This window comes from Fistularia commersonii, chromosome 6 (genome assembly GCF_037954325.1).
Source record: "Fistularia commersonii isolate RoL2024-O1a breed Wild chromosome 6, RoL_Fcom_v1.0, whole genome shotgun sequence".
Classification (NCBI taxonomy): domain Eukaryota; kingdom Metazoa; phylum Chordata; class Actinopteri; order Syngnathiformes; family Fistulariidae; genus Fistularia; species Fistularia commersonii.
In genome coordinates, this window is record NC_141289.1 from 8,868,044 (window position 1) to 8,887,916 (window position 19,873).

Sequence of the window (19,873 nt, forward strand, 5' to 3'; positions counted from 1 at the left end):
CACATTCCATCAAACTACTATACATGTGAGGAGGACACAGATAAAAATCAAATTAATTTATTCTGCCTATCCAGTGGTGACAATGGAGTTGGAGGCTTCTGATGAACTTCCTGAATGTTCTTGGACTGTGGGAGGAAGCTGGAACACCAGGAAGAAACCCATGCAGACAGCGGTAGAACATGGAGACTCCTCACAGACGGGACCCTCGAGGGGGAAGTGCTCACCACTGTGCTACCACACACAAAACAAAGCTGCATTTTTTTATGCTTTAACATAATTTGCTACATTTTACAGGATTATGTATGTGGAGTAGTTTGCCTCTTGTGATCAACTCCCGTCCCTTGTAATTTTTCCTCATTTATTTCCACGTTTCGAAGAGCCCACTGTGATTCATGAAAGGAGGATCAGCTTTTTCAAATATGGCACACTGATCAATGATTTGTAAATAAAACCCACTAATAGCTTGTTTTGAAATATAATACTTTCAATCCCTCTTTAATTTTTCTTGCATGATTGATCTGCTTGTTCTGCAAAACAGCAAGTATTAACGGGTCAATTCAAGCAGCGTATTAATAGATAGTTAATTGTTCGTGAAATCAATCTAGGATGTCAGATGTGACTGAATGGTTTCGACATGATTTTCTACGTGAGAGAAAACAAACACACTTCTTACAAGTCATTATTTGTGTCTAAAATAACACATTCAATAAATATGCATATTTTCTTTCTGTAGAGAGAAAAAGGGAGGGGGGGGATTATCAGTTTACTTTAATGCTAATGATCAGAACTAAAGTTATGATTAACTCAGTCAAGTGTTACTCAATGTTAAGCTTCAATAGCTATTGGAAATAAATTCCTTTCAGCTTCAATGGAAGTCACTTTATTACTTCTCCAATTCTGTCACGACTTTTAACACATCAAGTCCAAGCAACTTAGCGAATGAAATTCATGCATGCGTCGCATGAACTTCTACGATCTGATCTGTATGTGTGACAAAGATACAAAGAGCTGCCTGAACACAAAGTGCTTCCTATTCACATCCACGTTTACAGCCTCGACACGTACGACACTGATTCAGTGGCAGTAAAGGTTGGTAAAAAGGTGAGCCGTCAGTCAGACACAGCACCGAGATCTGCTTTAGTGAGTCATTCAAAGTCCTTGGTTACATTGATGTTTGTCACTACTGTGCAACCTTCCACTGGCATAGACCATCTAGCAGCAACACTACAGTAAGAAATGTCTCGTGCTTTCCTCAGTGAATAGTGTAAAAAAAAAATGTAAATAACTTATTCCTCTTCATCAAATTCATTTGTAAGTCCTTGTAGCCTTTTGATAGCAGCGCTGTGAGTTGGTGCGTTGGTAAAAACAGTCCCCATGAACAGAGGCGTTCCTTTTAGGACGTGGCGGATCACTGTGCAGGAGCCGGACACCTCGATGTTAAAACCCGAGTGTCTCAGTTGTTCCTCTGATCGCAGTGTGCTCTGGCTAAACGGAGATGCAAAGAACTGTAGGGGAACACAGAATAAGAAAATGATACAGGCATATTAATTATAGGAGCCTCTTTTCACTCCATGAACCTCCAAGTGATCAGGTATGATTTTAATAAAAGCATCATGATGCATATTTTCATGTGCGGGTTGTCAGTAAATATTCATATTCTGAGCAGCAATTACTTTCTCTTTAGCTGATTTTGGAAGAACGTTCGAATCGTAGCGAGCACTGTTCAAAACATCCTGTACCCCCCTCCCAGCAACAGCAAAATGAGATGAAAACATTTACACATCGACGAGTCTGCAATTTCTTCTGTCAATCAGCTAATGACTTAATCAGCACAGCTCAAGTGTTTTGATGCCTTTCGTGCATGTTTGTGAACATTGTCTTTACCCTCATTAGCAATTAGCGATTAAGTATTTAGCTAATCTATCTCGTAAGCATCCTCTGTGACTTTTGTTGAAATTCTTACTGCGTGTATGAGAACATTTGCTGCTCTGCTTCTTTCAAAGTTGTACAATGTGCCTGTTTGGCTCTCCGAAGGAAGAAATACTTTAAAACTTTTTTTTTTGTTTTTTCACATCATCAGGGTTCCCATTCTTTTCTGGAAATTATTTTTCCAAGACATTTTAGCTGCTCCAGTATGACAGTCAACTAATTACTATCACTTGTATGATAGCATTGTTCTAATGATCAATTTACTAGGACAACTTGAGCTTTTCCAGGACATTTAACTATTCTCATTTTCCTTGCTTTGCCATGACTGGAAAATTGAGTAAATCATTTTTCAGGACGTGTGGGAACCCTGTATGTATATAATCCTTTATAAGTTAATATAAGTATGGTCTAAGTAAAAAGAAATTTCTATATAAATATATATATACTGAGAGGATTATCGTTATTAGCAAAACGCACTTTGAGTAATTGAAGTACTCATTATGCAAGATGTTTTGGCATTCAAGATTCAAGATATTTATTGCCATATTGTACACTGCAAGAATATGGTGATTTTGACAATGCAATGAAATTCTTACTTTGTACACTCCCTTCACGCGTCTATTGACAAATAACAATAGACAATGAATAACAACAGCACTAGACAATGACACAACAGTAATAATTTAAGTAAGTTGTAAATACTAAGAAAAAGAGCTCCTATCATTTAAGATTAGACTGGATTAGATTAGATTCAATTTTATTGTCATTACACATGCAAGGATAAAGAGTGAGGAATGCATCATAAATTAAGGATAAAAGCGGTTAATTTATGATTATTTGTCGTAAATCTATTGTTTAAGACACACTTAAAAGAATAGATAATGGCAAAATTTAACATCTTGTCATAGATTAGCTGATACAGATGTGATACTGTTATCAAACCCCAACAAATCATTTGCAGAGCTTCGCTGTCAAACTACAGCTCTAGACTTTTCAACAAACTCAGAACTGATGTGAAAAATGGATGTCTATGTGGTTGGGGAATTCTCCCAAAATGAAGACAGACACAATATCTACATGACCTGTCAATAAAGATTTTCTTTTACTCATCTCTAAAAAAGATCACTGAAACTCCATTAGCAACACATACACACTTCACATAAAACTCACAGCGGTTCCTGTAGTTGGATTGATGAAGTCTGCCCAGTAGCCTGCCGTCCAGAGGGCAAAGCACATTTCCTTTGCACCGTTCACAAACTGCAGCGAGGAGGAATCACAGTCAAGCCTTTGTTGCAACTTTGTGTTTTTCCAAAAGTGGCCAAAGTGAAAGTAAACTATCTGGCGCTCACTCTGTGGAGGGACTGCTCTTCATCCTGCTGCCCCGTCCCATGGTGGTTGTTCCGCTGCGTTACCGTCACGACCGTGATAGGGGTGCTTGGCACTGAGGGGAACAACAGCTCCAAATCTGTTGACCAAGGAAACATGAAGGCAGCATTGACAGCTGAATGTTTTCCACGGACTGACGGTGCTGGGTAGATGTTCATACAATATGTCTCATTTTTCAATCCAGGATCGCAGATTAGATATTAGTCATTGTTTAATATCTAATCTGCTATCTTTGGAAGAAAAATCTGACATTTTGTACGAACGTCCATCTCGACCCAGCACCGTCAGTCCAATGATCAGTTTCAGGCTTCATTCATAAACCAGATATCTTCCACTGTTATTTATATGCCATCAGATAGGTGACGATTTCATATCTAAGAGACATTTTATTAACATTAAATAGTAACAATAGTGAAAATGTAAGATGAAGGTTGCCATTTTGGGAAAGCAGATCTCATATTGTTATTTTATTTTGGTCTCTATTTAACAGACTTTGTATGGTTTTGTTTTCACTTCTGTTATTACAGTTCAGATCATTTACATCAATTTCCTACTACAAAATGTGTACGGAAAGCACTTTTCACGAGCGTTTTAACACTTGTGTAGGTCAAACACGTTGCTACTGGGGACAGAGGCCTGTTGCTTAAATGCGGAGGGTAAAGTAAAACCAAATGACTCACCTTTCCTCAGTAACTCTGGGCAAGAGTTTATGGAGCAGTCGGTGTCTGGCTGACTAAAATACTGCTCCGCTTTGTTTACACGCATGTCAATGGAACCCAGCTTTCCCTGAGGAGAGGATGCAAACGTCGGTTCATTTCAGACCACATATTTCCTGCGCTGAAGAAAGGAAAAGGCGACTGCGGCTGTGATTCCCCTGGCTCCTGGTGTGTCCTGCACAGAATTCATGTCCTTGTTGCAAAACTGGGACTGAGATACATCCTGCCTACCTGCCTTCTTTCAGGACTACAATCTCTCCCTGCTCTCTACGCTCTGCCAGGGAAAGGCCCCTGGAACATCTGCTGCACGGGGATCCTTAGTCACTTGCATTCTTCCTGTGGAATATTATTTTTGTTCAACCTGGCAAAACCCTTAGCCTTCAAGATTTTTAATAGACAATCTATTGTTTTGAGGAGTGTAAACTTCTCAATCTACTTCCCTGCAACGGAAGAGAATTAAACGTTAAGTGGACCCACAAATTGTCGTCTTATGCACTCGCGTAGTGATTTGTCTCCACAGGCAAACCAACTCAAGCCATAAAGAGTTTCATGTCCTTTTCTAATGTAGCTCAAACTTTACAGCTTTAACATACATCCCAATTTAAAACTTAATGATGATCTGGTGTTTGAAGCAGAGGCTTTGAATGAATCATTTTTATAGCTAAGGTTTACTGTTTTATAATTAATAATAATCATTTAATTAAAATCCTGCTGCCTATCTCTTAGGGTTGTCAGGGTCGAGAACTTCTTCATTACACAACTATAAAGAAGTAACTTTGTAATAGAGTAATGAGGAAATGTTCGATCAGTCTGAACAAGGGATATTGACCAGTCTATTATAAACAACACAAACATGGATCAGAACTTCGCCATTAGTTCATACACAATTTTAACATAATTTAAACAATTCATTCCCCACATGGCTGATTCAACCCAGAATGGTCCAAATTAAGCAAGTAAACAGCATCAAAACTTTGCTTCTTGTGTCTTTAATTAAGACATAAAAGCTGCAAAACTAACCTGGAATTCATTCACAAACTGGGCCAGTATGAGCTGGTGTCTCTCTGTGCTACTTGGCATTGTGAGCACATCAGGAACTGTTCTATCGACCGGAGATTTCTTCTGCTCATCCATTCCCTCCAGATGGCAGTCAAAGCCGACATTGCCGGGTAACTGGAAGCGCTGGTCTTGAGGACCGAAGGGTCCCATGTTCTCATCCGGCCACACCGTCCTTGGGCCTGCAGAGAACATAAAGAGGATATGATCAATGTTAATGTTCTTCACTTCGCAAATAACAAAACACTTCACACTAATAAAGTGGTTTGTACAGTTCAGCAAATTATTCGTTTTATAATCCTCCCTAACTATATCTTAGTAGAGACAGCTCTTGGTGTCTACAGACAGCTTCTAAAGATGGAAAAATTGTACCATCACAATATAATTATAAATTCTGTGGGCTTAAGAGCAAGTACTGCTACACATAACATATAACTTGCAAAATGATAGCATCAAATATTCCTGAGATGTTTTTCTTTCACAAGACACATGACTGGTCCTAAACATTATACAGCAAGAAAAACAACAGAAAATGCACTGTTATGTGATCCAAGAGCAAGATGGGGAGAAGTTTAACATGCATTTGCGTGGTTGTTGCCCTGCTGTCTGTCTAGCAGTAAACATGGATTTGTGCACATGATCCAGATCATTGTGTTACCAAAAAAAAAAAAAAATGACAGTACAAACTTGTCAAGCAGTTCATTTCTAGCTTCTTTTCACCAACGAGTGGTGAGTGCTTCAGTGAGTGCCTCACCAGAGTCTGTGGGTGATATAGATACGTAAGGCTCATCTGAACTTGCAGTGGAGAAGGTTCGGAGTCGGCCAACTCTGAGGCCAGTTAGCAACTGTCGATTAACTGTATGTGAAAAAACCAGCCTCCCTCCACCGCACAGCACCTGTACGGGACCAAAGTGCATCATTTCAGAACTGCTGCAAACTGAAAATAGCAAGTTCAGATTTGTAAGTACCTTCAATTATCTGACATATTCAAAATGGAGGATTTCTCATAGCCGGATGGTACTGATTAAACGTTATATTAACAGAGGTAGGATAATGTCTTTGTGAAATTATGACTGAAAACCCCTTGTATTAAAGTAATTAACAGTTACAGGGATTTTCCTTCCTTGGCATTAGGGGACAAGGTTGCGTTAAGGGAGTGAACATGACTGCAAGGAATTTGTCATATCAACACTTACACTGCCGGACATCTTCTTTTTCCACCCAAAAAGTACAGCCTGTTGGAAAACGAGCAGATCCCGTTTGTTAGACGGAGCAAACCGGGCTGTAGGAGCAACTGCGGCTAACTTCACATTGGGTTTGGCTAATGCTAATCTGTGAACCGATATGATGCAATTGTAATATGGGATTTGCAATGCCAAACAGTTTCGAAAACACAAAAATGACGGCGATTCGATTTAAAATATATAGTCGAATATCATAATTGCAAAGAACATTAAATGAAAACTAGGCGACGCTAGCAAGCTAGCTAGCTAGCTAGCTAGCTAGCTAGGAGCATAGGCGTGTTGTTTGTAATTCGCGGATCAGCTGATGTCTTGTTATGACACTTTGGCTTTTCCTTCAGATATCGATATTTCACAGGCGGAAACTCTCAGAAAATGCGCAGCAGAATAGATAATAACCTCACTAACTTCCTCAATAGAAATAAACAAAATCCTAATCCCTGACGAGCTGTTACGACGAAAAGAACATACTGTTCTTACCTGTAAGCGCGCACGTACCCACTTGCGCAAGGAAAAAAAACACAACGGAAAGTGGGGAGGGTCGTTTCACGCATGCGCAGTTTGCCTCAACCACAGAGACAGCGGTCATTCTTATTTCCAGATGTGAGCGTCCTAACAAAGGCTTTAGGACTCAAGTGCATCATCCACAGCAAAAACAATATTTGTAATACTGCAGACATTAAATCCGCCAATTTATGGTGTCATCGAACATTCATTTACGCTGCTATTCCTTTGTTGCCCACAAGATGACAGCAGATCAACGGCCAATGGAATCTTCGTTCTGGTGTTTGCCTGGCATTTGTACGAGTTCACTTACATTTCCAAAGGATTGGTGCAAAAAAGATTAGTACATATCTTTTTTTAAGCCCTGAAACATCGTCATTTTATGGCAGATGTTGCAAAGATTTAAAGAACAAAAACACACCGAATATGTATATAAATTCTAACAATTCATACTTTTGCTGATTTTCTTGCAGCTCCCCCATGAGGCATGGTGACAAATGAGAAGTTTAAAGATGCAACAGAGCTATCTTTGCCAGTAAGAAAAGGCATGCATATGTGCTGTTTTAGGAGCAGCAACACCAGATGTCACAATCTTAATTATTAAATCTGTAGAAAAAAAAACACCTTATTCAAACAATGCGCAGGAGGATACGAACAGTATATTACCTCCTCTTTCTCTGAACCCAGCTCTCCCTCTCTTGTCAAATTACCCCTTTTGGACTGCAGTATCTCCAGGCGATGGACAGATAGGACACACACTCAGCTAAAACACACGTTCCCCGATCAATGAGCCATGAAACTAGTAAAGGAATTTTTGTGACAAGAAGAGTGTGCTTTCTTGACAGTAGTGGTGAAGGACAAGGACGAACCGTAAAGTACAGTTTGCTGAAGTAGACACATCTCTTTAGCTGACTTGGACAAGCTGATTGACACTTTTTCTGAGCTGACAGGATGTGCAGTGGGAGTTTTACCCTGGGACCAACATGCCTCAGTCTCTGTGCAGTAACAGCCTGGTGTGTGTGAGTGTGTGTGTGTGTCAGTGGCTGTCAGTGAGTCTCCCACAGGATCGTTTGTAACAGCAGTGCAGCATACACCCGGTGGGCGCATGCTCACGCGCACACTTGCGAAATGAAAGTCTGGGAGACGCCCGAGCTTTCTCCTCTGCAGACGCCTTTTTATTCCAGAGGTGAGAAGCAAAAAAGGAAACAACAAAAAAGATTCCAGTGTGACGATGCAGCATCTCAGTGGGATCCAATCTGCATCAAATTATATATTTTTTATTGAGATCTACTTGGCTGCTCATTTCACTAAGAGATTGATAATTATGAAAAACCTACCTCTCCACACAAAATCAGTGATATTTAATGATGTAAAAAAAAGAAAAAAAAGTCATGGTAGTTAAACACCAGAATCTTTAATTCTAACTGAATTGACTGTCACTTGTTGGTGATATAGTTTCATCATCTCATCCGAACAATCAATTAATCATCGAGTCACCATGAATATCAATTGATGTATGACCTGGGCAATTATTCATTATTCATTCATCATCTGTACTGCTTATCCTGCGCTCAGTTTTACTCTCATTCACATGAACCACGGCTAAGCTATCATCTGATCAAAAATAATTACGGATGCCCATCATTCTTTTCCTCATCCAAATCATGCTTACAGTTACAGCAAACTATATCTGAGCCCTCAAGACCACGTTAAATGATAAAAATGAATACCCTGATTGTTAATGAGTGTGTTCCCTCTCTTGTCACTCTTATACGTAGAAACAATTTTCTTGGAATCCAAGAAAGCTTGCAAGAAACGGGTGGTTCCCATACCAATGTACATTGTCTGCATTTATGTTGGGAAACGTGATTACACTCAGTATCCAAACTCCATTGTCTGCTGAAGAGTGCTGATGGTTTTAGTGTCTTTAATATAGTGTGAAATTGGTATGACATTATTAAATAAATATTGATATTATTAAAAAGATGATGACCAAAAAATATCAGAAAAAAACAAAAGAAATACTTGTTTGAATTATGGAAATGACATGATACAAAGGTTCGAAGGAATCAACCCTCTCCATCTCACCCTATTCTCTGTATCCTCCTCTCTCACACCAACTACCTTCACATCCTCTCTCACTACGTCCATAAATCTTCTCTTTGGTCGAGACCTCCTGCCTGGCAGCTCCATTTCCAGCATCCGTCTGCCAATATATTCACTATCCCTCCTCTGTACATGACCCAACCATCTCAGTCTGGCTTTTCTGACCTTCTCTCCAAAACATCAAACATGTGCTGTTCCTCTGAGACTCATTCCTGATCCAATCTATCCTGGTCACTCCCAAAGAGAACCTTAGCATTTTCATCTCTGCGACCTCTAGCTCTGCCTCCTGTCTTTTCGTCATTGTAATTGTTTGTAGTCTATACAGCATCTCTGGTCTCACCACTGTCTGGCTGATAGTCTTTGTACCCCTGACACTTTTCTCCACCCATTCCAACCTGCTTGAACCCGTCTCTTCACCTCTTTTCCATACTCTCCACTGCTCTGGACTGTTGACCCCAAGTACCTGAAATCCTCCAATTTCTTGATCTCCACTCCCTGTAGCCTCACTGTTCCACCCCAGTTCCTCTCATTCACACACATATACTCTGTCTTGCTGCGATTAACTTTCATTCCTCTCCTTTCTAGCCCATACCTCCGCTTCTCTGGATTTTCCTCAACCTGTTCTCTGCTCTCACTGCAGATCACAATGTCATCTGCAAGCATCATGGTCCATGGGGATTCCTGTCTAACCTCATCTGTCAGCCTGTCCATCACCACTCCAAACAAGAAGGGACTCAGAGCTGATTCCTGATCGAGTCTCACCTCCACCTTGAACTTCTCTGTTACCTCTACAGCACACCTTACCACTGTCTTACAGCTAGCATACATGTTCTGCACCAGTCTAACATACTTCTCTGCCATTCCAGATTTCCTCATACAATACCAGAGCTCCTCTCTTGGCACCCTGTCATATGCTTTTTCTAGGTCTACAAAAACACAATGCAGCTCCCTCCCGGCCTTCTCTGTACTTCACTCAGTGTGTTTGACTAAGATCTGATTTTCCTGCCGTATCACACACACTTATGCATGCGCACACACACAAACACACACCCAGGAGTTGTGACCATGACCCCATACTTGGTTTATATCTGCAGCCTCAAGGAACATGGGTTTTAACTTCTTGCAGACATTGCCACCCCGCAGCCGCATTCCACTATAAGGTACTGCAAAGTTTTACTTTGACCTCCACCTCTTTCAGGAGCACATATGGAAGGGATCCAAATCAGATTTGAAAGGATCGGATCCAGAAGGATTGGGGACTTTTTGCAATACGTGTGTGTGTGTATGTGTGTATGTGTGTAATACAGTTGAACATCAGCTTGCAGTATGACTTTTTGCAATACGTGTGTGTGTGTATGTGTGTATGTGTGTTATACAGTTGAACATCAGCTTACGAATTCAATTAGTTCCTTTATTGAACCAAAATGTTCACGAACTGAATCAGTTTTCCCAATCGAAATCAATGTTAATCCCATTGATCTGTTTTCCAGCGCCAAAAATACATACTGCACTCTTTTGATGCTTTTTTATGGGTTTATTTGTGGTAAAACTACAGAAAGGAAATAAAGATAACCTTCAATTTTACTGTGTTTCAGGTGTTCTCTCTCTTCTTGCCAGCACTTGGACTCACCGTTTCTTTCACTAAATAAGCCTGCAAAAGTAAAACCTTTTTGCATATGAGACCCTCGCTAACGCCAACGGTATCTCCAGCAAGCTGTCTTTCATTAATCCAAGCTAACAATTGTGTGCACAATTTTTAGGCAAGTGATTCTTTTGACCATATCATCATTTTATCCATAATTTCCAACTCCAAGCTCTATAAACTCGTAGGCTCATTGGATGTAATGTAGAAAGAAATATTCAAACAGTGACACAAGTTTTGCTATTTTAGCTGTTTACGAAAACATAGAATTATATAATCAATATGGGCTCAAAGTGCAAACTGTCACCTGTAATTTGAGAGTATTTACACCCAAATTGGAGCAAGGGTTTAGGAATCACCGCTCTTTAATACATAGCTGTCTCTTTTTCAAGGGACCAAAAGTGATTGGGCAATTGAAGACTCAGGATGCTGTGAAAAAAACCAAAAAACAGCAAACAGGGCTGCATGGGTTCTTCCCTCTGCAACCTGTCATGAATTAAACAGTTAAAAGGTTTGGAGTTGATTCAAGGTGTGGTGTTTGCATTTGGAAGCTGTTGCTGTGAACACACAACATGCTGTAAAAGGAGCTCTCAGTGGAGGTGAAACAGATCATTCTGGGGCTGAAAAAAGAAGAAATCCATCATTGAGATAGTAGAAATGTTAGGATTGGCTAAACCAACAGTTTGGTACATTTTGAGAAAAAAAATTGTGAGCTTGGGAACTCAAAAAGGCCTGGAAATCCATTGGAGACAACAGTGGTGGATGATCGCAGAATCCTTTCCATGGTGAAGAAAAATCCCCTCACAACATCCACACTGATGAAGAACGCTCTTCAGGAAGTAGGCGTATCCGTATCTAAGTTTACCATAAAGATGAGCTTAAATACAAAGGATTCACCACAAGGTGCAAACCATTAATCAACCTCAAAAAAAGAAAGACCAGATTTGACTTTGCCAAAAAACTCCTGGAGAAGTCAGGCCAGTTCTTGAGCACCATTCCTTGGACAGATGAGACCAAGATCGACCTGTACCAGAATGACGGGAAGAGGAAAGTTTGGAGAAGAATTGGAACAGCGCAGGATCCAAAGCACACCGCATCTTTTATAAAACATGGCGGAGGCAGTGTGATGGCATGCATGGCCTCCACTGGCACTGGCTCACTTGTCTTTATTGACGCAATGTGACAAAAGACCGAAGCGGCCGGATGAATTCGGACGTGTATAAGGATATACTTTCTGCTCAGATTTAGCCAAATGCGGCGATGTTGATTGTACGGCGCTTCACAGTACAGATGGACAATTTTTAAAGCAAAGAAGTAGGAAACCCAGAAGGAGGGAGGAAACCCAGCATTTGGTGATGTCCATGGGTTCCAGACTTCAGGCAGTCATTGCCTGCAAAAGATTCTCAGCAAAATATTGAAATTTAACATTTTACTTAGGGTTATGTTTATTTGTCCAATTACTTTTGAGCCCCTGAAATGAGTAGCGTTTGTAAAAAAATAACTACAATTCCTCCATGTTTTATCATTTATTTTTGTTCAACCCCTTGACTTAAATCTTAAAGTCTGCACTTCAATTTCGTTGTAGTTGTTTTATTTCAAATGCAATGTGTTGGCATGCAGAGCCCAAATCATGAAGATTGTGTCACTGTTCAAATATTTCTGTGCCTAACTGTATAGCTGACATGAGTCAGTTTTGCCTGCATCCAAAGAATAAATGAAGAAAACCCAACTTTGCACGAAGAGCAAGTACCTTGAGCAAGGACGGCGAGTCTCATCAACGTGGGCTGATTGACATCAGGTTTAAAATACAGGCCTGAGGCCAACGGCGTTCTTAAAGCATATCCAATATTTATCCTTCAACCGATGAGATGAATTTGTTTTCTGCAAAACAGTGTCCCTGGACAGCAGTCGCTTGTTTTGCAACACAAATCCTCCGGTGCAGAAAAGTCTGGAGACCCTCGAGACTTTGTTGCTGCCGTTGTCGTCTAAGTGCGGTGGTAGTGAAATGTGTTGAATCAGCGATTCTTCATCGCCGTCTCATCCGCTGTCGAAGGCTAATATTTGCTGTGCCTGAGTCGGCACGGCACCAGCCTCTATAAGTTTATCATCTACAAGTCACATGTGGACTACAAACCTATGAGGAAGGCGGAATTAGAGGGTTTAAGCGCATGTTTCACCCACAGCTGCCCGACCCCCGGACGCTAACCCACGCTTTCTCGTCCAGGATTTGGAGCCCTTGTGTGAAAGGCTTTAAATCTTATATGATTCCAGGCCTCCGTCCAGTCTTTCATGCCAGCCCTTGTTTTGCTCCCTGGCACAGACTCCTACATTCCTACCATTAGTTACTGACAGGCATGTAGCTGTGAGAGGAAACTGTCCAGGACCTGCTAGTGGTACAAAATTGCAAAAAATTGTGCTGAGAAGCAGAATGTCACCATGTCAAAGCATTATCTACACCTCTTATCCTGCGCTCTGGGTTGCGTGTCATACAACCATTAACGCTCTCATTCACTATATAGAGATATTCCATCATTCACACTTTCACATCACATCGAGACATACAATTCATACATTCAATATCATATAGAGACATAAAATCTTTCACTCACTCATTCACACGTCATATAGAAGTAAATAACCACCCACATTCCCATTCTCCCATTAACCCGCTGCCTGTTTTGGGACCGTGGCAAGAAACCGGAGAGAGCATGGAGACTCCACACAGAAAGGCGGAAAATGATGAAATTATCATGAGCCTGCGCAGATTTTTCCAAAGAGACAAATACAAATTGAAATCTGCATGCAAAAAATTTCTCCTTCCATCACTCAGGAGTCAAACAGCAGGAAAATTACCATCCTAGTCTCATCCCTGCGGGTCAAACTACCGGTTATTGAAAACTTAGAGTGATTTCATCAGTTCGAGGACTTTTATGTTACATTCCTGCCAGAAGTATGGCCGCTAAATCGCGGAGCACCATCTATTGCTCCCGAGGGTGTCACTGTGGGAATAGGAGTCACTGATACAGGGCCTCATCTAATGCAACAATTTAGACGACGCATATTTCTCACTCCCGGTGTCGTCTCTAACTGAATGTGGGAGCCTGGTCACACAGGGCAATGATGCAAAATGCTAGGCGAGCGTATATGAATTCAGAATCACAGCCCCACCTCATTAGTGATCGCAAAGCCCTCGGCTCAGGCTCTGGAAATGATTGAACACCTCATTACGACTGACAACACTCAGAGCATTTTGGAAGCTAGTTGAACAAATAAGATCCAGGTGGGAGTACTGAGGGTGGCGGACCTAATGATATGAATCAGGAAAGTGGGAAAGAGTATAGAGAGGACTGAAAAACAACAAACTTCATGAGATGATTTTTAATGGCGTATTGACCGAAAGGGGCTGAGTTGCGCCGGCAGCTCTTACGTAGCAACAGGGTTTGCCCACCCGTTCTCGGGTCGACCAACCAGTCCTTGTCACCAAGAGATAAACCAAGAGAAACTTCACCTGCAGAAAAGCGTCGGCCTGACCAAGTTGAGGCTGCTGCGCAGGCCGGAGGCAGAGGCTTGTCCGGGCTTGTCCGACATGATTCTGGAGGAGGATAAACTGTGAATTAGAATTTGGAGGCGGGGTTCGGACCTCAGAATAACTAGTTGTTCTGTTAAGAACCCTGTGCTCTGTTCAGGAATGGTCGCAGCCATACTGTTAAGTCGGGACACAGGGCAAAGGGCCGGGATGTCTTTCGTTGGTTGATTTAAACTAAATGCAGATGTAGGCTTGAATATGTAAACGTTCATTCATTCATCATCTATACTGCTTATTCTGCACTCGTGGTTGCGGGCGCGCCCGGGCCTATCCAAGCTTTAGGCGAGAGGTGGAGTTCACCCTGGACCACATATAGAGACATACAACCGTCCATGCTCTCATTTACACATCTTATAGAGACATGAATCTGTTCACTCTGTCATCACCTTTTTTTAGACAACAATCGACAACCATGGTCGCTGCCTTGCGTCTCCTCAGTGGGTCCAAACATGCCCAGTCACAGCCTCTCCTGTTTTCATGCACAGCAAGTGTGTGTCAGATAACCCTGAGATGAAACTCTACATCCCAGAGCTGTGAACAGTCTGTGAGGGTTCAAACATTACAAAGTTTTCTCAGGCGGGCTGGAAATATCAGCCAAAAATAGGCCCTGGTGGGGACAAAGATACTCCCCAAAGTATTTATCTGAAAGTGTAGGACTGACTTTCGTTGGCATTTCTGCCAGTAAATAAACCCAACTGTATATAATGTTTAAATGTGACTTCAGTGACACTGTATCAAAAATAACCCGTGTGAAATATCTGCATTTCATGCTTGTTGCGATGATTTATACCAAAACAGTTGAAGAAGTTCACCCACATCCCGAGCAGATTCCAGGGAGCTCTTGCCTCTCTGAAAGGCAATCGTCTTGGAAGGAGCGACTGTTCCAGAAGGGAAATATCAGTATCACTGCAGGTGCTCGCACCTGATGCTCATTTGTCAGAGAGGATTCCAAAACGCTGTGAGCGATGTCAGTGCTGCTGAACTGTGCAATTAGGTCTTTTCCCTGTCGTCGGCCTCGGGGCAGCCACTAATGAGGTGTGCGCGGTCTGTGCATGATGCACGTTGTATTATGTATATGTCTGGAAGTGCCCCGGGGTGCAGCTGCGGCAAGCAGCGGTGGCGGCGTCAACCGACCGGTGACGACACACCGGCGGATTTTAAACCCCCCGCCAGATCCGCGTTCCCCGATTGCCGTTTGCTCAGTACAGCCGGGGCTAAACCTGAGAGTGGCTTCTTTCCTGTCGCAAGGGCTCATGAAAATTCAAAGGAGTAGTAATTGTGAGGGGGATAATTGCAAGCAGTTCACGCGTGAGAACACTCAGGCACGGGGTTCATTTATGCCATTTTACATATCTTTACATATCATGAATGCGCACTCACACAGCAGACTCACAACCCGAGAAAATAGAAGCGGTCGCTAAAAATACAAACATGATTAAACTTTTATTTCTCACTGTTCTGGTAAAAGATGAAAATCTCTGAAATTCTCCATGCGACCCCCCCCCTCCCCAAACACAGAGTTCCCTCTGAATAATTGAGCTGATCTCATAATCATTTGGCGATGTAACCCAGATGTTCCTTGGTTTCTCATGTTTAGAATTCAAAAGCGCGATACTTTGAATGCATCCGGGTTGCAGCGTGACCGGTCAGTTAACGCAGCCGACACCGGGAACTTATATGCGATCACCAACAAAGAAGTAAATGTGTGAAGAGCCGGTCCTGATAGTGTATTAATCGGATAAACAAACATGCATGAAAACAAAGATAATCATTGTTTAGCTTGGTTTGTAAGAATGAGAAGTTCATCTCATTTTGGATGCAAACATTCATCAGTGAAGTTTTCCTTTCAGCCAAAACATCCAAAAGGTAATTATGTTTTTCGTGGAATCCTGACACCCGATCAGATCCGCCCTCAGATCTACTCACTGGGGTTTCGTGGGGATGGATTTGAGACGCGGTGTCACTGCAGACCAAACAACAGGGAGCAAAAGAAAGCTATGAGACATGTGAATGAAATCATTTATAGTTTTGTGTCTCTATATGACGTGTAAATGATTGTATGCTTCTATAAGACTAGTGACTGAGGGTGAATGGTTGTATTTATCTATATGTGACCCTGTGATTGACCGATGGTGACCCATCCAGGGTGAACCTTGCCTCCTGGCCAATGACAGCAGTGACAGGCTCCAGCATCCCTGCATTGCAAGATAAGCAGTAGAGATAAAGAGTGAATGAATGAGGCTATCGGCCTCACGTGCTCAGATGGACAAGAATCCAGGAAGACGGGGTCACGATTCGACTGCAAAGACGGTCAAATGCGAGAGTTTTGCAGTTTTCTGCAAATGTTTCTGCACCAAGCATCACATTATGAGATCGGTCTTATTCAGGCTAAAATTAAACGGTTGCAGCAGACCATATAAAGGCCTTTGTGGATCACATGACTCCGCAAACATTTAAATGGAAAAAGTAGCTTCGGCGCCCGATCCTGTACCCGGGGGCCTTGGCACGCAGGGCCCTTCGCAGCCTCGGCAAGGACCATCTGAAATTTAATAGGCAGGAAACGCCTCAGCGAGGCACCGGATAGTTTTTAAGTCTCCCTCAATAAACCATAGATAATCATCAAAGCCCAGTGAGGGTTCCGGCAGAAGACGGCCGGTATCAAGTCCTTTTTACGCAACAGGACCAGACTGACAAATGAGCAAGATGGTCGCTCGCTGGGAACATCCTAGAAAGCAGCTCAGTATAAGTAACTGGTTCAGGCACACATTTGGTCCCACCATATTGGTCAAGACATGCTTTTAGGGGCCTGCAGGCCTGCACATCTCATGGTTTATGAAGACACACGGTAAGGGCGTTGTTTTGTTTGTCGTCTTTTACATTGCGTTTTCGGCAACCCGCTTTGAATCGAGTCGTACACAGGAACTTTTACACAACAGAGTTACAAGTCTAAACTCTACAAGATGACAAAAATAATAATCCTTCAGTGACAAATGGTCTGTAATGGTATGTAATAAATGAAATTCAAAATGCAATTACCCTGTTTTTCATTATGTGACGAGCGTGACGTTAATGCTATCACAAGGCCAAAGAGTCGGCTGCCTGCTAACGCTACGGGCTGCAGCTGGACGCACATAACAGGATAACTTATGAGGGACTGTTTCCATTTGGAGCAACAGTCCTGGAATTCCTACATTTCATTTTCTTATCTTCTCTTATCTCTTACCTTCAAACCAGCCTTCAGTCTAACATTTAATCTCCGGTAAAGCCACGCTGCGGCCCTCTCTGCTGACATTTAACTCAACCAATGAGATGAATTTCGCCCGCGGACAAGGGAAAGCATATGAAGAAATGTTTGTGTAACTAAAACTTCAATCTTTATGTACTTCCACATAGCATTTGTACAAGTGCATGAGTGCATGTGTGTGTGTGTTTGTGTGTGTGTGTCTGCATTTTCCAGTGACCAGAGGCAAATCATTGTGACATTTCTGAAGGCACGTAAAACCTTGCCACTGTCTCACAGCACTGTCTGTTCGGATTACAGCGGCAGTGTGTGTGCTGTCGACAGCGGAAGCGCTCTAAAACACATAAAAATACCCAACGAGGAGAATTAAAGCAGACAACATGGCTTCAGAGAGGACTGAAACCGCCAGAGACCATGCAAATATGTATGATCTCTTCAAGTAAGAGTCAAAAGGGAATAAGGTTAAATAGCGATGGAACAGTTATTTCATCTTCAAGATAACATGCAACAACGAGACACAAGGGTCGACACGACAAGGGCTGCGTCTGGACATCTTAAAGACGGAATACAAGCGATGTGGATTGCAGGAATGGAACCATCATAGTTGGTAACCTGGACCTCAATGAGGTGAGCCCTGGTTTGCACCCATGGCAACAACCTGCTTGAGTCCTGGGCAAAATACCTGTCCATCTGAAGTTGTGTGTTGTGTCCCTGGTTGCCCAACAGTGAATTCGGTAGGTCCCTTACCCAAATCTTGCTGTCCCTCCATGGCAGGGTCTCACTGGACCGGGTCCAGCTTTGTTATTTTTGCAGGGAGTGGAATTCTTGTATGTCTGTCTTTGCCGATGATGTGCTGTGCTTTTTCTCTACAGAGTCGTTAACTTCATCCGAGCTAAATGTGGAGAATGAGGTGTAGAAATGTATACAGGAGTAAGAATTGTCCCTTAGCTTGTACAGCAGGGCTCTGAGGGGCCTCCGCCCCTTCAGGCCAGTAGTTTGATGACTATATGCAGTGGAGAGTGCAGGATGTGAGTCTGCTTCATAGACAATGACAGAGGATCATATCGCCTGTCAAATGTAGCAATGTGGAGTTCCACTGCAAAATATGGCAGTCTTGTGATTCTAATACACTTGGATTCAAGGAATTGGGTTTTCACACTCGCTGCCCAACGGTAATGTTTCCGCTAATCTCAGTGAACAGCGCCGCTGATAGTCAACCCGCTGAGGGGGGTAAACAACATGTCCCTGACAGATTAGTGCCCAAAAGGGCATTTTATTTATTTTTTTCATCAGGGTCTAATATTATCCGTAAAAGTAGTAGGAGACCAATGAAAGAGAAAACTGGTGTTCATGTAAGAAGCTAAATAACCAGAGACCATGAGCCCTAATGCGTATTGACATGATTTAGTCAGCTGTCTGTTTGATTTTGTCCCGCATTTCGACGATCCCTATCCTGCCAGTGAGCCACCTACACGCGGGGGCTTGGAGAAAGTAGTCAATACCAAACACCGAACCGGAGAACATGGCGGGAGGGCGAGCTAGATGGCTTCTCAAAGTACTGGAACAAGAGAATAGATGAACTAGCAACATTTTTGCTGTTGCGTAGTGCTGTTGTGTACAGCATGAAGTACATGTGTGACACACAGCCGCGCTCGTTCAACCTATGCGGCACGATTAAATACTCGGATCAGCCTGAAGGAGAAATGACCAGCGTCATTAACCAGGAAGGTGGGTAATGCTAGCAGACAGCTGGAGGAGCTCCAATGAGTTCATCACACATCAAGCACCCCAGGGCTGATTTAACTCTTCACGGATGGATTACACACACCAGCATGATACCGTGCTAACGGGCAGAGCACCTTTTAGAGCCCTCCGCCACACGCTGGTCCAATAATCAAAAAGGTCATGGGTCACGAGCGCCAAACAGTTTTCACATGTTTGGCTTATTGGGTCAAATAAAAGGTCGGAAGGGCCGAAAACAAGCTGCGCGATGAAGGTGGTGTGTTTTCATGGATTCATTCATCTTATTACCGCACATAATCCCAATGTTTTTTTCCCTTGGGATTAAGTCACAACAGCGTGCGGTTGCGTTTTCAGTAGTTAGCTGTAATTTGATCCAGAAGTGGGTAAAAAGCCTCCGACTGACGACAACACTTTTAGGATAATCAAAATGGAACGTCCCATTTTCTCAGTGAATTCTGGTTGTGCTCAAGCAATCACTGAATACAATCATTGATTTGGGATTTCCATTGTCAATAATGCGTATAAGTACCCTCTATCGCAACAACTTATTTCGTTTTTGACTTTTCTGTGAATTATGAATCAGCGCGATCAACAACACATTCAAACAATATATATTTGAACGGGCACCTCTGTCACGATGGTAGAGGAAGACGGAGAAACACCAAGAAACACATAAATAAATCAGAATCTAATGAATAGCGAGGCAATGAAATTGACAAAAGG

The 19,873-nt window shown here is 42.3% G+C and overlaps 1 protein-coding gene across 1 annotated transcript; it reads right to left on the reverse strand.

Annotated features, from left to right (window-relative positions):
• Positions 1 to 466: 466 nt before the first annotated feature.
• mmadhca (metabolism of cobalamin associated Da) lies at positions 467 to 6,876 on the reverse strand. Its single transcript, XM_086147999.1, has 8 exons — positions 6,809 to 6,876; positions 6,284 to 6,322; positions 5,842 to 5,983; positions 5,052 to 5,269; positions 3,996 to 4,101; positions 3,279 to 3,394; positions 3,100 to 3,186; positions 467 to 1,505 (listed from the first exon to the last, which is right to left on the reverse strand). Exons 2-8 carry the CDS (start codon positions 6,293 to 6,295, stop codon positions 1,287 to 1,289), a joined length of 900 nt encoding a protein of 299 aa, XP_086004125.1. The 5' UTR covers positions 6,296 to 6,322; positions 6,809 to 6,876; the 3' UTR covers positions 467 to 1,286.
• Positions 6,877 to 19,873: the final 12,997 nt, after the last annotated feature.

What these genes read in the sequence shown, in the direction of transcription:
- mmadhca (XM_086147999.1), bottom strand. An exon ending in TATATCACCCACAGACTCTG is followed by an intron (nt 5,270 to 5,841) that starts GTGAGGCACTCA and finishes TGTTCTCTGCAG; the next exon opens with GCCCAAGGACGGTGTGGCCG. An exon ending in CCCAGAGTTACTGAGGAAAG is followed by an intron (nt 3,395 to 3,995) that starts GTGAGTCATTTG and finishes CTTGGTCAACAG; the next exon opens with ATTTGGAGCTGTTGTTCCCC.